The sequence below is a fragment of the Pseudorca crassidens genome, chromosome 14 (assembly GCF_039906515.1).
Source record: "Pseudorca crassidens isolate mPseCra1 chromosome 14, mPseCra1.hap1, whole genome shotgun sequence".
Taxonomy (NCBI): Eukaryota; Metazoa; Chordata; class Mammalia; order Artiodactyla; family Delphinidae; genus Pseudorca; species Pseudorca crassidens.
Genome location: NC_090309.1, coordinates 36,235,548 through 36,254,777, shown reverse-complemented (window position 1 = coordinate 36,254,777; position 19,230 = coordinate 36,235,548). Strand labels below are relative to the sequence as shown.

The 19,230-nt window shown below is 44.7% G+C and overlaps 1 protein-coding gene across 1 annotated transcript in view; it reads right to left on the bottom strand.

Annotated features, from left to right (window-relative positions):
* The window catches only part of SPRED2 (sprouty related EVH1 domain containing 2), a 120,653-nt gene extending 101,935 nt beyond the window's left edge, over positions 1-18,718 (bottom strand). The window contains exon 1 of the mRNA XM_067704881.1: positions 18,581-18,718. Coding sequence (XP_067560982.1) covers positions 18,581-18,606 — 26 coding nt within the window. The 5' untranslated portion in view covers positions 18,607-18,718. The remainder of the gene's footprint in view (positions 1-18,580) is intronic.
* Positions 18,719-19,230: the final 512 nt, after the last annotated feature.

Here is a 19,230-nt window from a genome sequence, read left to right as displayed (position 1 = left end):
GTAAGAGGAACATACATATCAATAATTACCTTAAACATGAATGGATGAAATGCTCCAACCAAAAGACACAGGCTCCCTGAATGGATACAAAAACAAGACCCATATATACGCTGTCTACAAGAGACCCACTTCAGACCTAGGGACACATACAGACTGAAAGTGAGGGGATGGAAACTGGCATTCCATGCAAATGGAAATCAAAAGAAACCTGGAGTAGCAATACTCATATCAGATAAAATAGACTGTAAGATAAAGAATGTTACAAGAGGGCTTCCCTGGTGGCGCAGTGGTTGAGAGTCTGCCTGCTGATGTGGGGGACGCGGGTTCGTGCCCCGGTCCAGGAGGATCCCACATGCCATGGAGCGGCTGGGCCCGTGAGCCGTGGCCGCTGGGCCTGCGCGCCTGGAGCCTGTGCTCCGCGGTGGGAGAGACCACAGCAGTGAGAGGCCCCCGTACCGCAAAACAAAACAAAACAAACAAAAAGAATGTTACAAGAGACAAGGAAGGATACTACATAATGATCAAGGGATCAATCCAAGAAGAAGATATAACAATTATAAATATATATGCTCCCAACATAGGAGCACCTCTATACATTAGGCAATTGCTAACAGCTATAAAAGAGGAATTCGACAGTAACACAATATAGTAGGGGACTTTAACTCCTCACTTACACCAATAGATCATCCAAACAGAAAATTACTAAGGAAACACAAGCTTTAAATGACACAATAGACCAGATAGATTTAATTGATATTTATAGGACATTCCATCCAAAAACAGCAGGTTACACTTTCTTCTCAAGTGCACACGGAACATTCTCCAGCATAGATCACATCTTGGGTCACAAATCAAGCCTCAGTAAATTTAAGAAAATTGAAATCATATCAAGCATGTTTTCTACCACAACGCTATGATATTAGAAATAAATTATAGGGGAAAAAACGTAAAAAACACAAACACATGGAGGCTAAGCAATACGTTACTAAATAACCAAGAGATCACTAAAGAAATCAAAGAGGAAATCAAAAAATACCTAGAGACAAATGACAATAAAAACACGAGAATCCAAAACCTATGGGATGCGGCAAAAGCAGTTCTAAGAGGGAATTTTATAGCTATACAAGCCTACCTCAAGAAACAAAAAAAATCTCAAACAATCTAGCCTTACACCTAAAAGAACTAGAGAGAGAACAAACAAAACCCAAAGTTAGTAGAAAGAAAGAAATCATAAAGATCAGAGCAAAAATAAATGAAATAGAAACAAAGAAAACAATAGCAAAGATCAATAAAACTAAAAGCTGGTTCTTTAAAGAGATAAACAAAATTGATAAACCATTAGCCAGATTCATCAAGAAAAAGAGGGAGAGGACGAAAATCAATAAAATTAGAAATGAAAAAGGAGAAGTTACAACGGACACCACAGAAATACAAAGCATCCTAAGAGACTACTACAAGAAACTCTATGCCAATAAAATGGACAACCTGGAAGAAATGGACAAATTCTTAGAAAGGTATAACCTTCCAAGACTGAACCAGGAAGAAAGAGAAAATATAAACAGACCAATCACAAGTAATGAAATTGAACCTGCGATTAAAAATCTTCCAACAAACAAAAGTCCAGGACCAGATCCCTTCACAGGTGAATTCTCCCAAACATTTAGAGAAGAGTTAACACCCATCCTTCTTAAACTCTTCCAAAAATTTCCAGAGGAAGGAACACTCCCAAACTCATTCTACGAGGCCACCATCACCCTGATACCAAAACCAAACAGAGATACTACAGAAAAAGAAAATGACAGGCCAATATCACTGATGAATATAGATGCAAAAATCCTCAACAAAATAGCAGCAAACAGAATCCAACAACACATTAAAAGGATCATACACCATGATCTAGTGGGATTTACCCCAGGGATGCAAGGTTTCTTCAATATACACAAATCAATCAATGTGATACACCATATTAACAAATTGAAGAATAAAAATCATATGATCATCTGAATAGATGCAGAAACAGCTTTTGACAAAATTCAACACTCATTTATGATAAAAAGTCTCCAGAAAGTGGGCATAGAGGGAACCTACCTCAACATAATAAAGGCCATATATGACAAACCCACAGCAAACATCATTCTCAATGGTGAAAAACTGAAAGCATTTCCTCTAAGATCAGGAACAAGACAAGGATGTCCACTCTCACCACTATTATTCAACATAGTTTTGGAAGTCCTAGTGACAGCAATCAGAGAAGAAAAAGAAATAAAAGGAATCCAAATTGGAAAAGAAGAAAAACTGTCCCTGTTTGCCGAGGACATGATACTATACATAGAGAATCCTAAAGATGCTACTAGTAGAAAAACTACTAGAGATGCTACTAGTAGAAAACTACTAGAGTTAATCAATGAATTTGGTAAAGTTGCAGGATACAAAATTAATGCACAGAAATCTCTGGCATTCCTATACACTAATGATGAAAAATCTGAAAGAGAAATTAAGGAAACACTCCCATTTACCATTGCAACAAAAAGAATAAAATACCTAGGAATAAACCTACCTAGGGAGACAAAAGACCCGTATGCAGAAAACTATAAGACACTGATGAAAGAAATTAAAGATGATACAAACAGTTGGAGAGACACACCATGTTCCTGGATTGGAAAAATCAATATTGTGAAAATGACTATACTACCCAAAGCAATCTACAGATTCAATGCAATCCCTATCAAATCACCAATGGCATTTTTTACAGAACTTAGAACAAAAAGTCTTAAAATTTGTATGGAGACACAAAAGACCCCAAATAGCCAAAGCAGTCTTGAGGGAAAAAAACAGAGCTGGAGGAATCAGACTCCCTGACTTCAGACTATACTACAAAGCTACAGTAATCAAGACAATATGGTACTGGCAAAAAAAGAGATATAGATCAATGGAACAGGATAGAAAGCCCAGAGATAAACCCACACACCTATGGTCAACTAATCTATGACAAAGGAGGCCAGGATATACAATGGAGAAAAGACAGTCTCTTCAATAAGTGGTGTTGGGAAAACTGGACAACTACATGTAAAAGAATGAAATTAGAACACTCCCTAGCACCATACACAAAAATAAACTCAAAATGGATTAAAACCTAAATGTAAAACCAGACACTATAAAACTCTTAGAGGAAAACATAGGAAGAACACTCTGACATAAATCACAGCAAGATCTTTTTTGATTCACCTCCTAGAGTAATGGAAATAAAAACAAAAATAAACAAATGGGACCTACTGAAACGTAAAAGCTTTTGCAAAGCAAAGGAAACTACAAACAAGACGGAAAGACAACCCTAAGAATGGGAGAAAATATTTGCAAATGAATCAACGGACAAAGGATTAATCTCCAAAATATATAAACAGCTCATGCAGCTCAATATTAAAAAAACAAACAATCCAATCCAAAAATGGGCAGAAGACCTAAATACACATTTCTCCAAAGAAGATATACAGATGGCCAAGAGGCACATGAAAAGCTGCTCAACATCACTAATTATTAGAGAAATGCAAATCAAAACTACAATGAGGTATCACCTCACACCGGTTAGAATGAGCATCATCAGAAAATCTACAAAACAACAAATGCTGGAGAGGGTGTGGAGAAAAGGGAACCCTCTTGCACCATTGGTGGGAATGTAAATTGATACAGCCACTATGGAGAACAGTATGGAGCTTCCTTAAAAAACTAAAAATAGAATTACCATATGACCCATCAATCCCACTACTGGGCATATATCCTGAGAAAACCATCATTCAAAAAGACACATGCACCCCAATGTTCATTGCAGCACTATTTACAATAGCCAGGTCATGGAAGCAACCTAAACGCCCATCGACAGATGAATGGATAAAGAAGATGTGGTACGTATATACAATGGAATATTACTCAGCCATAACAAGGAACGAAACTGGGTCTTTTGTAGAGACGTGGATGAATATAGAGACTGTCATACAGAGTGAAGTCAGAAAGAGAAAAACAAATATCGTATATTAACACATATATGTGAAACCTAGAAAAATGGTACAGGTGAACTGGTTTGAAGGACAGAAATTGAGACACAGATGTAGAGAACAGACGTATGGATACCAAGGGGGGAAAGCAGCGGGGGTTGGAGGTGGTGGTGTGATGATTTGGGAGATTGGGATTGACATGTATACACTGATGTGTATAAAATGAATAACGAATAAGAACCTGCTGTATAAAAAAATTAAATTAAATTAAAAAAAACGAACCAATGCAAAGGAGAAAAAAGTCGTATTTTGGACAGCTGTAGGTGATTTTTTGGTGTGCTTTAGAATGTTTCTTTATTAAATAGAAGGCCTCTTGGATCAACAATTAGAGTTTATTTTGTATTGTGTCTTATGATCTCACTTTACATGTAACATCAATTTGGTATCTTCCTCCCTAAGAAATTATTTGTTACTAACTTTAATGAGATGGAACCACAAAGAAAAAGCGGGAAGGGAAAGAGCAAGTCCCCTTCCCTAATATGGATGTGTGTGACCTTTTGAATCCCCTCCTGTATGACAGATGACTCAGGATAAATTAAGGGGCAGTGATAGGGGAATTTTTTTGTTGTTTGAGCTACAACTGACCTATAACATTAGTTTCAGGTGTACAACATGACCACCACAATAAAGTCTAGTTAACACCCATAACCCAGGGGGGTCTTTAAAAACAGTGAGTAATGCTCCTTGGGTGGTGCCATCTTGGTTGGTCACAACCCTCTAGGTTTGGTGGTATTCCCCTCTTCGAAACCCTGATTAGTCCAAGATACGGTAGAATCTCCTAGATTTTTCGAAATACTGACACAGGGTGTGAGGGTGAAATTCTAATTCAATTGGTCTAGGGAGGAGAAAGGTGAGAGTGGAATGACGGACAGGTGTTGTGTCCTAGGAAAGCATGGCAAACCAACCCGGATATGCTCCACCTGGGGCCTCTTGATATACTGATAAACTGCCCTTATTAGGACAGTCAGGGGAGGAGTTCTAGTTCAGGCTGCATGCCACGGGTGGGCGCTGGACCACAGCTGTCTGTTCTCCTTGTCACTGTTGTACTGCTAGATGCGGAACACGAGGAATGTGAAAGGAGGGATCTGCAGGTAAACCATTTATAACCAAACCACCTTGACCATCTGGATGATCCAGAAGCACTGGGACGTGGAACCTGAAACCCCACAGCGCAGTCTTTAGGCTCATAAGGGATCCTTTGCTCTATGAGTAAGAAGGATGCCCAGCTGATGGAGATTAAAACGAGGGGGGCGTAGAACCCCAAGAGAAGGAAGGTGAGGTGTGCCTTCCCAGCCTGTCTGCTGGACCGTGGGCTCTTGCGGATAGTGTGTCTTGGTTTAGGGATTGTTTTTATTCTTCCTCAAGCCTAGGTTTCTACACAGCCACCACACTTAGCTATGTGGTCTGGTACACGGGATAATCCCAACTTTATCTGGAGTTAACCTGTGGGGCAGCGGCCTTACAAAAATGAAAGTAAAATGATACCATAAAAAATATTCATTATATGACCAGCTGGTCAACTCTTCCCTCCCTCTCTTTGCTGTAACAGCACCTGTTGGCTTAGAAATGTTCGGAGTTCTCACACTAGTGCGCCAAAACCGCCACCCTTCCCATGCTGGCATCCACCGACCTCCCACCGACCTCCCACCTCCCCCACCCCCCAAAACCTGCATATCAAATATTACTTCCTGCTGTCTATGACCACACCGCCTTGGCAGTTAACATCAAAAGCAAACACACGAAGAGAAGAGAAGGCACTGGAGCTGGGGAGGAAAGACAAGCGTAGGTAACGTTTCATAGACTTTTTTGCTAGCGCCCAGGTGCAAAAACCTTGGTCACATGTATTTCAACTTCTCATCTAAGGGCTCATCTTTTCTCCCCCAGAATGGGGAGCTGAGGGTAGCCCTTCTCTGCTTCCACTCCCTACCCTCCTGTTCCTGAAACACACATGAGGAAGCCACCCCTGGGGACCCCTACCTGCCACCCGAAGGTGAGCCACGCAGGAACAGCGTCTGGCAGCTCACCTATTCTCAACTTGTACAGGGGCTGACCGAGGCTGACACTCTGTTCAATGTTGATGGTTCCTCATCAACACGGGCTATGTTTATCTAAATTGAACAGGTTTCCACCATCTTTTTCCTGTCTCTGGAGGGTTCAACAGCTCAGGGTAACAATTGTCATGAATGTTTAACACAGCACCCAAAATGGGACTGGAACCAAGGCCAGATGACATCTGCTTGCTTATATATCCCAAGCCACCAACTAGCTGTGTGACCCTGGGTTCCTCCCTCGACCTCTCTGGATTGCAATTTTTCCGTAAAAGAAGGGAGCTGGCATTGTCCTAAGATACTCTCCAGTTTTATAATTTTATGGTCAAGTTGCAACCATTTTACTTCATCGAGAAAGGGCAACGTATTCTCCACTTCACAAGGGCAATTTCAATTGAGTGGTGCTGTGTTCCTGCAGAAGTAACAATGCTAAAAGCAAACAAAAAACAAAACCCCTCACCTGGTTTATTACTAGCCTGTAAGTTTGATCTACAAAGTAAGCTGGTTAATTTTGTTTTGAATTTCAGAACCCCCCCTATCTTCCAATAAATGTAACGACAACCTCTTTGGAACAAAGGTTCCCACAGCAGGGCCTACTGCATTTCATTAGAGCCAGAAGGAAAGCCCTGCCCAGATACAGGTTCTTAGTGGCCTCCCTAACTCCAGCCTAGCCTGCAACTAGTTGCAATTTACCAACATATCATTTTATCATTTCTTTGCTTCAAAACTTTATACAGCTCCATTCCACCTAAGAAACAAAAGCTCAAATACGTATTTTGTTAGCCTGGCAGGGGATAACCACTCAAATTTAGCCTCGCCCGACTGGACCAGCTTTCTCTGAGCTCCCCAAGCACAAACCCAGAGGTGGAGTTTCCTCGTCTGTGGAAGAAAACTTTGGACATAAGATGCCTCCTCTCCAACCTGCCTGACCCACCACTCTCCCACACCATCACCGCCACCATCCTTATCTGAGTTCTCTAAAACTCAAGTCCCACCTGGTCGAAAGTGAACTCTCCCCTGGCTACTGCAGCAAGAAGTACTTGAATTTCTTCTTTGTATTTCTCTCTATTTTTAAAAAGAATATTATACTTATAAATAAGAACAAAAGTTTTCTTAAAACAAGAACTCTACTTACAATACTTGGAGCTACAAGAGTTCTTCAATATTCTGTTACTATCCAATCCCTTTATTTTAGAGATGAGAAAGCCAAGTCCAGAGAAGCAGCTCGGCATCTTGCCGAAGGTCCCAGGGCAGCTTAGTGGCAAAGAAGTGATGGGAACCTAAGTTTCCTGACTCCCAGAACTTACTGTACATGGCAACCTGGTACCATGTTCTCTGCTACTTGGTATCCATTCAAGAGCTTCTAGTGTTGAGTATATCCTCTTTTCCACAACAGAGAGTTGTGTGCTGCCCAGCACAGGTGTTCAGCAAATGCAGGAGGGGAAAGGGAGAAGAGCTGGACGACAGATGATACACTCCCCCAGGAACCCCTTCTTAGGAGGAGACCCAACTTTGTGCCAAGTCTCTGTGGGGGGATGTCCTGACTCATTTTCAACTCCTCCCATCCACCTCTAACCAATGCCCTCTGCTTTCCTTCAGACCTTCCAACCAATCCCCAAACGGCCCAGAGCATAAACACACCCTTTGCATACGCATCCCCTACAGAATGACCACACTCGTGTTCTTACATCCAGAATGAGGGTCACAGCAGCGATTCCCAACTTTCTAAGAGTAAGTATTCAAAGGTTGAAAATTCAGGGCTCGGCCCTCCTCCCCAGGGATTAGAGCTGTATTTTTAAATAACTGTGAATTGAGAAAAATATCACAAACATTCACCGTGAACTCAGTACAGTAGTATTTTATTGAGGTTGTATTTGATGATTCTATAAATGTAGCTACATACATTGAAAGAGTCATACATGTACATGGCGGATGTTATGTACATATTCGCTTCACAAACAACACTTGAAGTGCTTATGGGTCCCCAGTCACTTGTTGGGCAACTCCTGGGTGGTGGCATCAGTTCAAAACTTCAGAGGGGGGGGTACCTAAATGCTGGGGAGGGACCTCTTCCTCTGAAAGAAAAATATGATAGGCCAACGAGGGTCCACAATCAGCTCATTTCAGATTTCTCACTCCATCTACCTTCTTGTTGGAGTTATTACTTATCACAGGCGTTGGTATCTTTAGTACCTCTTTGGGGGGGAAACAAAGGGTCTTACTTCAGTCCTCTGGTCTATTCTTGGCTTTCCCAGCAATGCTGCCTCAGGTAGAAAGCCACTTTCCGACTCATATTCCGGGCTCTTTCCCATCTCTCCCCAGGAATTATCTCTAAAGAGTAAGTGCTGACAAGTGATTGATCATTTGCATTTTAACCCTATTCAAATTTGGGTAAATGGTTTAATATGCATGCTAATATTCTATCATTATTCCAATTAAGGAAACTATTATGTTCAAGTGTTTAATCAGGAGAATTAGGGAGAACTCCAGACACCTAAAATTAACCTTTAATAGTCTTGACATTCATTTCATTTAAGTGCAATTTGCCAAGCTATAAGCAACTCCCTGCCTAAGACTTCTGCTTAAGCACGTGGGGATTCCTGATAAGACCTAAAAGCAATTCATTTCCTAACTAGATTGCTGTCTAAAAGAATAAACTAAAAGGGCTACAATTTAAATACAATCAAGTCCCCAAGCAGTCACATTCCAGAAGACTTAAACATCATCATCTTGATCCCCAGGAACAACAATGCTATTCGCTTCAGAAACAACACAACCACTTCCTCTTTCTCTGACCTTCTCAGTTTAATTACTTCCTGTGATTTCTTCTAGGGCTGAGTGTGCCTGCTTCCCAGGGCGGCTGGCTTTCCATAGGAGACTGATTTGTCTGGAAGGTGCAGAATGCCAGCTGACAGACATTACACACAAAGAGCTGGGACTTCCTATTTCTCTTTTAGCGATGGATCTCTCGGGCCGCCTGGCATGCACCAAGAACTTTTTTTAAGCCATAAGAAGAAGAAAAACTTCTTCCAGCACCTTCGCATCTAAAATCAAGCTATACCTCAAAGCTGGAGGTCCTGCCAAGAATGGGGAAGGGCAGGCCCTTGATGATATCTCTCCGCCTGGAAGCACCACCTTCTTGTCCAATGAGCTTCTTCAATAGCTTCCAAATGCCAAGTATGTGAGGTCACCTTTGAAGACACAAACCTGGCAGCCGGGAGCTCACCATCATCACAGCCACAGACAGGCTCTTGCTACTCAAAGGTCCCTGGATCTGCAGTACCAGCAGCATCAGGAAGTTTGTTAAAAATGCAGAGTCTCTGGCCTTACTGAATCAGAATCCTCATTTTAGAAGATTCCCAGGTGATTCCTATGCACATTCAAGTTTAATCCTCCTCTCAAAACAGCTAGGCTAAAAAGCAGGTCCAGGAGTATAGCGTGCTTGGTTTGCCGTCCTGCTCACACACACTCCATCAAGGGCAAGGTGGCCGGTTCTCTTTCCAAAAGAGGTCTCCGTGGAACTGCTCTTTGTATCAGTACAGAAAAGGCCACCTCAGTGGGCACTGGTCCCCTACTCCACAGAGCTGAACAGGAATGCAAGGAAGAAATGTCGTCTCATAGTTCCGAGGCATTTCCAGGATTCTAAACGAGTTCTAACTTCATTCGCTCAACGGTAATGTCAATCGAGCTGTACACGCGATAGTTTCTTTGCAAAAACTGAGGCTCTGTGAAGTCATGACACGTCATGTTGTTCTACAGACACGGGATCTGAAGTCAAAGACTGTGGGTAAAAATAACAAATCCTGCTCTGTGACCTCAGACAAGATGCTTAACCTGGCTGAATCTTTTCTTTGCCTGCAGCTGTGGACCCTTCTGGCTCTTGGGCACAGTCCATCCACGTATGAGTGCGTGAGTTTATGTACATGCAACACACAAGCGCACACACACTCCCCCTAAAAATGACTCGAAGAACTTGTTAGGGGATTCTAGGAAGGGCATGTAGCTCCTCTAATGCTCTGGAGGAAGACTTCCCTCCACCCCAAATCTGGGAATCCCAATGCTTGCAGCTCGAGGGGGGAACCCTGCAGAGGAAGAGGAAGAAGAGAGGAAACACCTCTGGCAGCCGGTCAGTCCATGATCCAGACCACACTGGCCTCACACCCCTAAGGCACATGGAAGTGTCTAGCACGCTAGAATGTAAGCTCCCCAAGGGCAGAGGGTGCTTCCGAGTCACAGCTCAGCTCCTGCCTGACAGGTAAGGTGTCTGGAACACTGGGTGCAGTAAGTGAATGGCACTCCACAGCTAGTCTCTCCCTTTCCTCCAGCCTCACCCCCACTGCTCTTTATTTTAGCCAATAAATAATTTATACATGGTTTTGCAGTTAGGATCCAAGTATGCTCTAAAGTCAAGTTCTTTAGATTCAGAGAATACTAGACTCCAAATGGACACCTGGAATCTAGCAAATCTACTCATTTTCCTTAGCATAAAAGACATCTAAGAACGGATGGTAGGGGCCTCAAAGCTGGTTTGCAGACAGCAAACTCCTCATCTGAAACCTGTTCACCTACAGATTAGTGAGAAGGCCACCATTAAGCCTTCAGGGCCAGAAAAGTAACACTGAGCCAGGGCACACCATCCTGGCACAGCAGGCTGGTTTTGGAATTTGGAGAGTGAGAAAAATCCCAGATATGATTTAAACTATTAAGCAAAGGAGAGAAATGTAATGACTATGTTAAGACTATATTCACACTTATCCAGCTTCCAAAGGTCTGTAAAAATGAGTAAAATTATTGGGATGCTGACGATTAAATTAAACCTCTGGTCCAGCATCCACTTTATTCCTTGGCTGGAAATATAAAATGCGAACACCAACACGGCACGCAAGTAGACAAAACAAGCCATAAGCCAGCTTACTCCTAAGAGAACTCTCAGCCTCACTCATTTCCACCAAGCCTATTGACTCTTGTTTTAGAGACAATTTGAACGCTATTGGTAATATGATTTCTAGACCACAGACAGGGATGGCAAGAGAGTCAACTATATGCTACTATAGATAAGTACACTGACTGTTAAGAGTCTGTAGCGGGAAGAGGCAGAGTGTGACCCCAAAGCCCACGTTTCTTCCACTACCATCATGACAATCTGCCCCTCGCAGTAGTTCTGAAAAAAACAAAAACAAACAAACAATAAAACTCAAAGTCTTTTTGGATGTGGGTACAATGTGAATTGTCATTTAATTTTTTAGATAAGGTAAAACTATTTTTCAATTAATGAACATTTATGTTAACCAATCAATAAATGTTTGCAGAAAGCCTACTATGGGCTCAGCACTCTGCCAGGCTATGTGGTATACAGGTCAATAAGCTATTATTCCCACACCGGGAAGGGCAGACAGGCCAAGCTTCTGGGTGCATTCTCAGTTAGGGTGGGATGCAAATATTACAAAACAAACAGTGCTTATCTGAAAAATCAATAAGGGAGGCAGAGCCAAAGCAATGAGAAAAAGAAATAAGAGGAATAAACAATGAAAATGAAACACAAAGATGAACTAGGAAAGACAATTTAAAAAACTTAGCCTGAGGGGCTTCTCTGGTGGCGTACTGGTTAAGAATCTGCCTGCCAATGCAAGGGACACGGGTTCGAGCCCTGGTCCGGGAAGATCCCACATGCCGCGGAGCAACTAAGCTTGTGAGCCACAAGTACTGAAGCCCGCACTCTAGAGCCCACGAGCCACAACTACTGAAGCCCGCGAGCCACAACTACTGAAGCCCACGCGCCTAGAGCCCGTGCTCCGCAACAAGAGAAGCCACCGCAATGAGAAGCCCACGCACCACAACAAAGAGTGGCCCCCGCTCGCCGCAGCTAGAGAAAGCCCGCGTGCAGCAACGAAGACCCAACGCAGCCAAAAATAATTTTTAAAAAGTTAAAAAACTTAGCCTAATTAAGTTTTAAGCGTTTATGAATGACCACAGGGGATAAATCTAAGAATGGAAACAACGAGATCTGAAAAGTCGTTATTTCAGTACAAAGAGGAGGGGCCAAAGCCCTACATTTTGAAGCTGCCCGTGTTGTTTCAATCTCTTCACTCACAACTGCTAAATGCCAGGGTGAAGTCAAAATCCATTTCTCCTTAGTGCAAGTCAACATAGAAATTTTGTTTTCAAGTAAATTTTCAACTACCCTTTGAAAGTAGCATAAATAACATAAACAGGATTTGCTATCATGTGCCCCCTGTGAACATATTGTTGACAAAAGATTACCTGAGAAATGAGTAGTTACAAAACAGTTGGTTCTTAATTTAGTCAACTCCTATGCCAGTTAATATCAAATATTTTACTAAGATCCAGGCCTGACTTCCTTTCCCTGACAGGGTACACCAAGCTGTGGTAACAATCTTCTATGCCTACTAGGGCAAGCACACAGAAAACGCATTTCACAGAGCACGGTGTGCACCAGTGCAAAACATTCCTTCGACTCCAGTGACTAAAAGCCCTAGACAATGCCTTAAAAAATCATCAGTGTTCTAGCCTTAAATATTGATCAAAAAGAAACATTTACAAGAATAGTTAATGAGTTTATCAATGTGACTGGGTCTTTGAAAAAAAAAAAATCAGCCCAATTTACTTAAGAGAAAACAAGCCAAAACCGAACACAAAAACTTCCTGCTCTGCCTCTGTTATCATCTTGTTCCGTTTCTGAGGATTTTGCTGTTAGATTGTGTATTTGTGTTCATCCCCATAATATAGGAACTCTGCCAATAGTGGAGTTCATCAGCACAGCTGTCTCCAACTTCAAGTGTTAAGACTCCATCAGAACCCTATAGCTACTGCAAATTGATAATACTGTGATTTCTGGCGAGATTCTCCTGCAGAGGCAGAAACACAGGCCCTGGCTTATTGTGTTTAAGACGTTCTACTTCCCAGTTCTCACAACAGTGATTGGAATCAAAATGGTTTTGAGATGTCAATCACAGATCACCACCACCAGATAGTTCTGCACCCAATTGCCACAAGACATGTTTCAGGTGAACACGGAGTTTCTGAGAAGGAGGTTTATACACAACCTAAGTTAACCAAATAGGACAACTATAATTATTGCATTAGTCTGCGGGGGCAAAACAGCATTTTAAAATAATCAAATCCATTTTTTAATTTAATAGATCTTTATTAAAAGCAACCACAATGTGCCCAATGGTATTGGGACAACAGTTAGAAAACTAGGCAGTTAAGAGGTAACCCTAAATCCCAAAAGCTCATGTTCTGGGACAGAATCTAGCTGGGTGTAAGTCCAACTCTAAATGGTGATAACTGTCACACAGTGTGGGAGGAAAATGCTATAAAGAGCCCACGGTTTTGACTTAGGGAGTCGGGGTGGGGAAAGTCTAGGAGGACCTCATAAGAGGAATGACTCAGAGCTGGCTGGCGGGGGGAATGAGCAGAATTTCACTTGCTGGAGAAGGAAAGGAAGAAAGATGACTCCGGAATAAACAGCACAAGCAAGGAGACTGTTGAGCAGAATAGTATCGGTACTGATACTGATCCACTTTTTATACATGTTTTTGGTTAAAGGGACTGGAAAAAAGGTAGCATTTGTTAAGATCCCTGTGGAAATAAACCCAACAGATGGAGGTTAGTCCAGGCCCACCACCTAACAAGACATACAGCCTTGCAGTAGGCACTTTATACAATGACAAAGTTTTTATACAGTGACAATGTCCTGGCTTATAAGCTTGTTAAGGTCTTTCCAAGGTTTTTGTTTTGTTTTGCTTTCAAGATTTTCTAAGGAAGAGACCAAGATTCCAATTCTGCATAGTCAACTCTGTTTTCAACATTTAAGGATTCTATTCAGGTAGAGTAGAAACACACCCCTTTTTTTTTAAGGCTAATGCATAGAGAACAGATCAATACTTGTAATGGGTCTAATTACCACAACTCTTATTTCAATGACTGTAGAGCGAACATTCCAGTAATAATCAACTCTGAATTCACACTCCTCCCATTATCTTAAGGTGCATCACAGAATGCTCAAGCCCAAGTCTATTTAAATTCACTTTAATTCAGTATGTGCTTCATAGCATTTTCAGGGAAGATAAGGGAAATGAAAGAAATTATGGCAATGACAGACTGTCATCAATTCAGAAGAATTAGGGACAGCGTGACTGTCAGAAACAGTGTGAGCTCTGAAGTCAGAATGACTAAGGCTGACCACCCTCTCCCCTTCTGAGACAGTACCTCATGGTGCTTTAAAAACACAGTCCTTCCTGAGCCAGGCTGCTGGGGTTACTTAACCTCTCTGGGCCTTGATTTCCGCACCTATAAATGGAGGTAATAAAACCATCTACTGCATAGAATTGTTGAGAAGACTAAATGAGTAAAGTGCTATAAAAGTTATTTGCTCTCTTCAGCTTCCTCATCAGTTAAATGGGGTAATACCTCCTTCACACGGTTATTTGAAAGTGAGCCTGTAAGAAACCTATCTCAGTGCCCAGCACAGAGCCGACACCAGACACCTGTTATTCCTAGTGTGGGCTGCAAGCTTTACACAGGCTAGCTCATTTAATTCCCACGGCAACTCCACGAAATCGGTAATATTTATTCCCATTTTACTCACTCAGATAAAAGCAAAGTGAGATACATAAGTAACTTGCCTTAGATCAGAAAGTGACCAAATGGCTAAGCCTTGAGCCATAAGAATATGTTACAAATGCATTTAAAGCGGGATCTTCAGCCCTTGGCTGAAATAACCAGTTAGAAAGACATTTTTCAGTCAGTTGAGACTGAGAGTTAAAGACAACAGGGAATTATTCTTAATTTTGTAAAGTGTGATCATGGTATTGTGATTTCACGGGATAGTATGCTCGTCTTTTGGAAAGTAAGCTCAAGTAATTGGATATGAGAGTTCTAATGTCTAATTTCTTTGAAATGGTTCAGCAAAAATATTAGAGCCTTTTTTTTAAAAAAATGGGAAATCTTCCAACATTAGGGAAAATATGTGCGAGGGCAGAGCTACAAATCCATTCTCAGCAAGATGTGTGTTGCAGAGAAGAGTTCATGAACAAAATAGAAAGCTGAATGGTAGCCAGGTGTCTCCTGCTTGAGAAGGGTTTCTTCATTTTGTCTGCAAATTTCCAAATCATTTATAACCATGATCAAATGATTTAAGAATACAGACGGAATACATGTGACTTAAAAAACATTTTCCACTCCCTGTATACAAAAGACCACTTTCAATAATGTATTGATGCTCGTTAATTTTTCAATTATTAAAAAGCAGATCTGTGGAGTTGTAAATCTTAACATGCATTTCTATCTGGAGTGGGATCAAAAAAGGATCAGGGTATTTTCTATATGGAAGCTGTTGTTTAGGACCATCAGCGAAAAGAGCATTCCTAAATTTATGAGCATGTATTTATTAGAGAACACTTTTATTTTTCTCTTTTCTTTTCTTTTTTGGCCACGCTGCACGGCTAGCAGGATCTTAGTTCCCCCACCAGAGACTGAACCCGGCCCACAGCAGTGAAAGTACAGAGTTCTAAAAACTGGACTGCCAGGGAATTCCCTAGGGAGGAGTTTTAAACTGACACGAAAAAGAACATTAGAAGACAAAACTTATTATTTTTAAAAAATTAAGCATGATTTTACCAGTTGCAAGACTGAGTTATTGTATTCTGATGCTAAATGTAACGTATTTAAACACCTGTATTGTGTAATAAAAACCTTAAATATATGTGGACTATCAGGAAAATCTATTTCACCTAAGGCACAAATATATCTCTCAAGTCTCCAGTTTGATGTCACTTCCTTGTAAGTAACACACCTTGTCTACTTCTGAAAGATTATCTGAGGGACCTCAAACATAAAACCATTAGAAAATAGGAGACTGTAATGAATATAGAGGAGCAGTAAACAAATCTAGCGAAAACCTAAGCTAACATGGCTACCATAATCAAGCAAAAATTTTAGCTGAGCTTCCAGAAAGTGGTAGCAAAAACAAAAAAAAAGCAATCACAGCTAGCTCTGTAACTCAGAGAGAAACCTTCTTCCTGGCACCAGCATTTAAAAGGAATTTTTTTCAGAGGGATCATTACATAAGAACGTTAACCAATATAATGGACAGAGTCCACAAATGGCAGTTTACAGCCCGAACAGCCCGTTTTCTTACCAGGCATTTCTTGTCTCATGACAAGGTCATTACATTAAAAGAAATCCCGAGAAGGCCACTTCTGCAGTGCGCTAAGGTGCCACAGCTTTCTGATTCTCTAACTGAAACCAGAACCTGTCCTCAAATATCCATTGTCTCAACTGGGCTTCTGACAGCAGTGGGGGCAGCCGGTTCCATGCTGAACTGCTCAGAAAGCCTGGAAGAGAGAGATTTATTTCTTGCTGGTGATTCCACATGAAATCCCTTTGCTTTGGATACCAGATGGGGTAGGATGTACAGCCGACCTGCTGCCCTGAAAAGGGAGCGGCCAGGCCAGTATCCCCAAGGGATGGAGCCAAGGAACCCAATCTAGGGCGGTGAACCAATCTCCAACAAGCCCAGAGCATGGCAACCGTCCCTCCCTGCTGCTACCGCTAACTGTGTGTTTAGAGCCAAACAAGGACCCATAAAAATACCTGTTTATTAGTCAGGTCCAAAAAGGGGCAAGGCGCAGCAGCATATTCCTCCCCCTGCCCCATATTTCAGCCCTAGAAGGGCAACATTTTACGATTTCAAGATACAGTCTATGAAGGCAAAGCAAAAGGTCTAAAATAGAAAGACCAGTAGATGTGGTGGGGCAGCGGACACGCACACCAGGCGGGATCCTCTCCAGCTACGGACGCGTGTCCGGCAGACCAGGAGTTACTGCAGTCAAAGCTCCCTAGGGACCCACAGAAAGGAAATTCCCTTTCCCAAACACCAACCCTCCCAACACCCCCTCCCGCCCAGCCTGGTGACAGCAGACGCCAAAGGATAAAGGGGCATTTAAAAAAAAAAAAAATTAGTAGATTCTTAGAGCACAGCATTCTGTCACCTGCTGCATAGCCCTCAACGCCGGCCAGCCCTGAGTCACTTCCCCTCTCTGCCCCGGGTCTCAATGCTCGCGGGGGCAAAAGACCCGGGGCCTCGGGCGGGGGCTACCCACAGCCCCCACGCCCCTGCACACACGCACGGGGCCTCCCTCCAGGCAAGTCCCGGCGGCTACAGACCCGCTCTCTGCGCCCCGGCCAAAGAGCCCCAGCCGGCGCCGCCGCTACCTTGGCTAATGGCAGCTCTGAATGAAAGGAGCCGAGGCAGGCTCCGGATTTATGAATGTGCAGGGGAGGAGGGGAGGGATATCATGTGACAATAAAGGAGACCGTCTTATTCACAAAAAAAAAAAAAAAAAAAAGTGGCTGGCGGCGGGCACAGCCACTGAGCAGAAACGGCCGCCGCGGTGCGGTGACCGCTCGGACCCGAAGCCGACGACCTCAGGCACGGGGTCGGGCGGCCCTGATTCTATTGCATTCGCGATCGGAAACGCCTCGGGCGCGGGTGGGAGAAAGCCAAACCGGACTCGGCGACCGTGGAGCCGGAGGGAGCTGCACCCTTGGCCCGGGGCTGGAGAAAGACACGGGTCCCGCGGGAGGCTTTACACAGAGACCCTCCAGCGAAGCGCCCCGAGCATTGTTCCCCTCGGGCCCGCGGGCTGGGCACGTACACGTGTGCACGCGCACACGCACAGATAAACACACACACAGATACATACACACACGTGTCCGCAGCGCGCTGCCCCGCACGCTTCCGCCCGCCCCCGCCGCACGACCTCTGATCCGCCCAGCAAGCAGCCCAGACCCCGCGGGACGCCTGTGCTGGGCCCGCCGGCGCGTGCACACACACTCACACGCGCCGCGGGACCCCTGGGCGGCTCCAGCACGCCGGCCCGCGCGGGGACCCGGGCGCACGCAGACCCCCGCGCAGCCCGCGCCCAGTCCTCCCTGTGCTCCGCCGTGTTTTTTATGAATGAAAATGTGGTATGCAAATGAGAGCGATTCAGGAGAACGACATGGCGGAGCCTCGGCCCCAGTGGGCTCCCGAAGGGACCGCGGCGCTAGCGGCGGTTGGGAGAGCCACAAAGTCACCGTGTAAAAACCCACCGACCCCGGGAAGCCGGAGCGGGGGTGTCAGGTCTTCCGCTCCCGCCGCCGAGGATCTCGGCGGGAGGAGTGTTTGTGAGTCCCCGGACAGGGAACGGGGACCGCCCCGAGGTCACCCGCGCGCCCTTGGTCCCCGCAGCGGCCACCAGCCCGCCGACCCAAGGCGCGCCCCCGCTGGCCCGCAGCAGTTTTCGCCCCCTCCTCACTTCAACAAGCAGGAAATTTCGCGTCCCAAAGCCCACAGGCCAGCGAGTCGCTGCACCCCACGCCAAGTTCCCCCAACCAGAGTCCCCGCCCGCGTTCTCAGCCCCGGCCCCCACGCTGCCCCTGCGGGGCACCCTCGTCCCACCCCGCGGCCAAACTTACTCGTCCGGGTGTGTTTCTTCGGTCATTTTCCTGTTCACCTAGACGCCTGTCCCGCGGCGGGCAGCTTTGCTCCCTTCATCTTCCTGTCTGCTCACCCCCCTTCTTCACATCTCCGGAGATCGCCTGATTTGTTTGGGGGGAGCTGCTAGAGATGAAGGGGACGCCGCAGAAGGCAGAAGGGGAAGCAGGGCGACCGGAGCGCGGGGTGAGGTCTGGGGGAAGGGGTGCACAGGCAAGCTTCGGGGGGGAGTGAGCGCCGCAGCGCCGAGGGGCTCGGGGGCGGGGGGCTCGGGGGGCTCGGGGGCGGGCGGAGAGGAGAGATTTGGGCAGGGGACAGTGATGGGAGAGGAGGAGAAAAACAAGAGCGCCGTGGAGCGGCAGGGACCGCTGAGAGCAGGAGGAGAGGGCGGGCCGCGGGTGGGGGCTTGGTCCGGGGTTGCCCCCGGAGAACCGGGCCAATCACGGTTCCGGGGAGCGCTCGGCGGTCGGGGGAGGTGCGCCTGGAAGGCGGTGCAGGGCGCCCGGTACGAGCCCCATCTCTTGACTCCGCCGATTTACTCCATATTGGATTCTCACCGCCGCCAACAGGAGGAGGAAGTAGGGCGGAAGCGATGACGTCTTCCCAGCGGCCAGAGGTGGTGGAGTGCAAA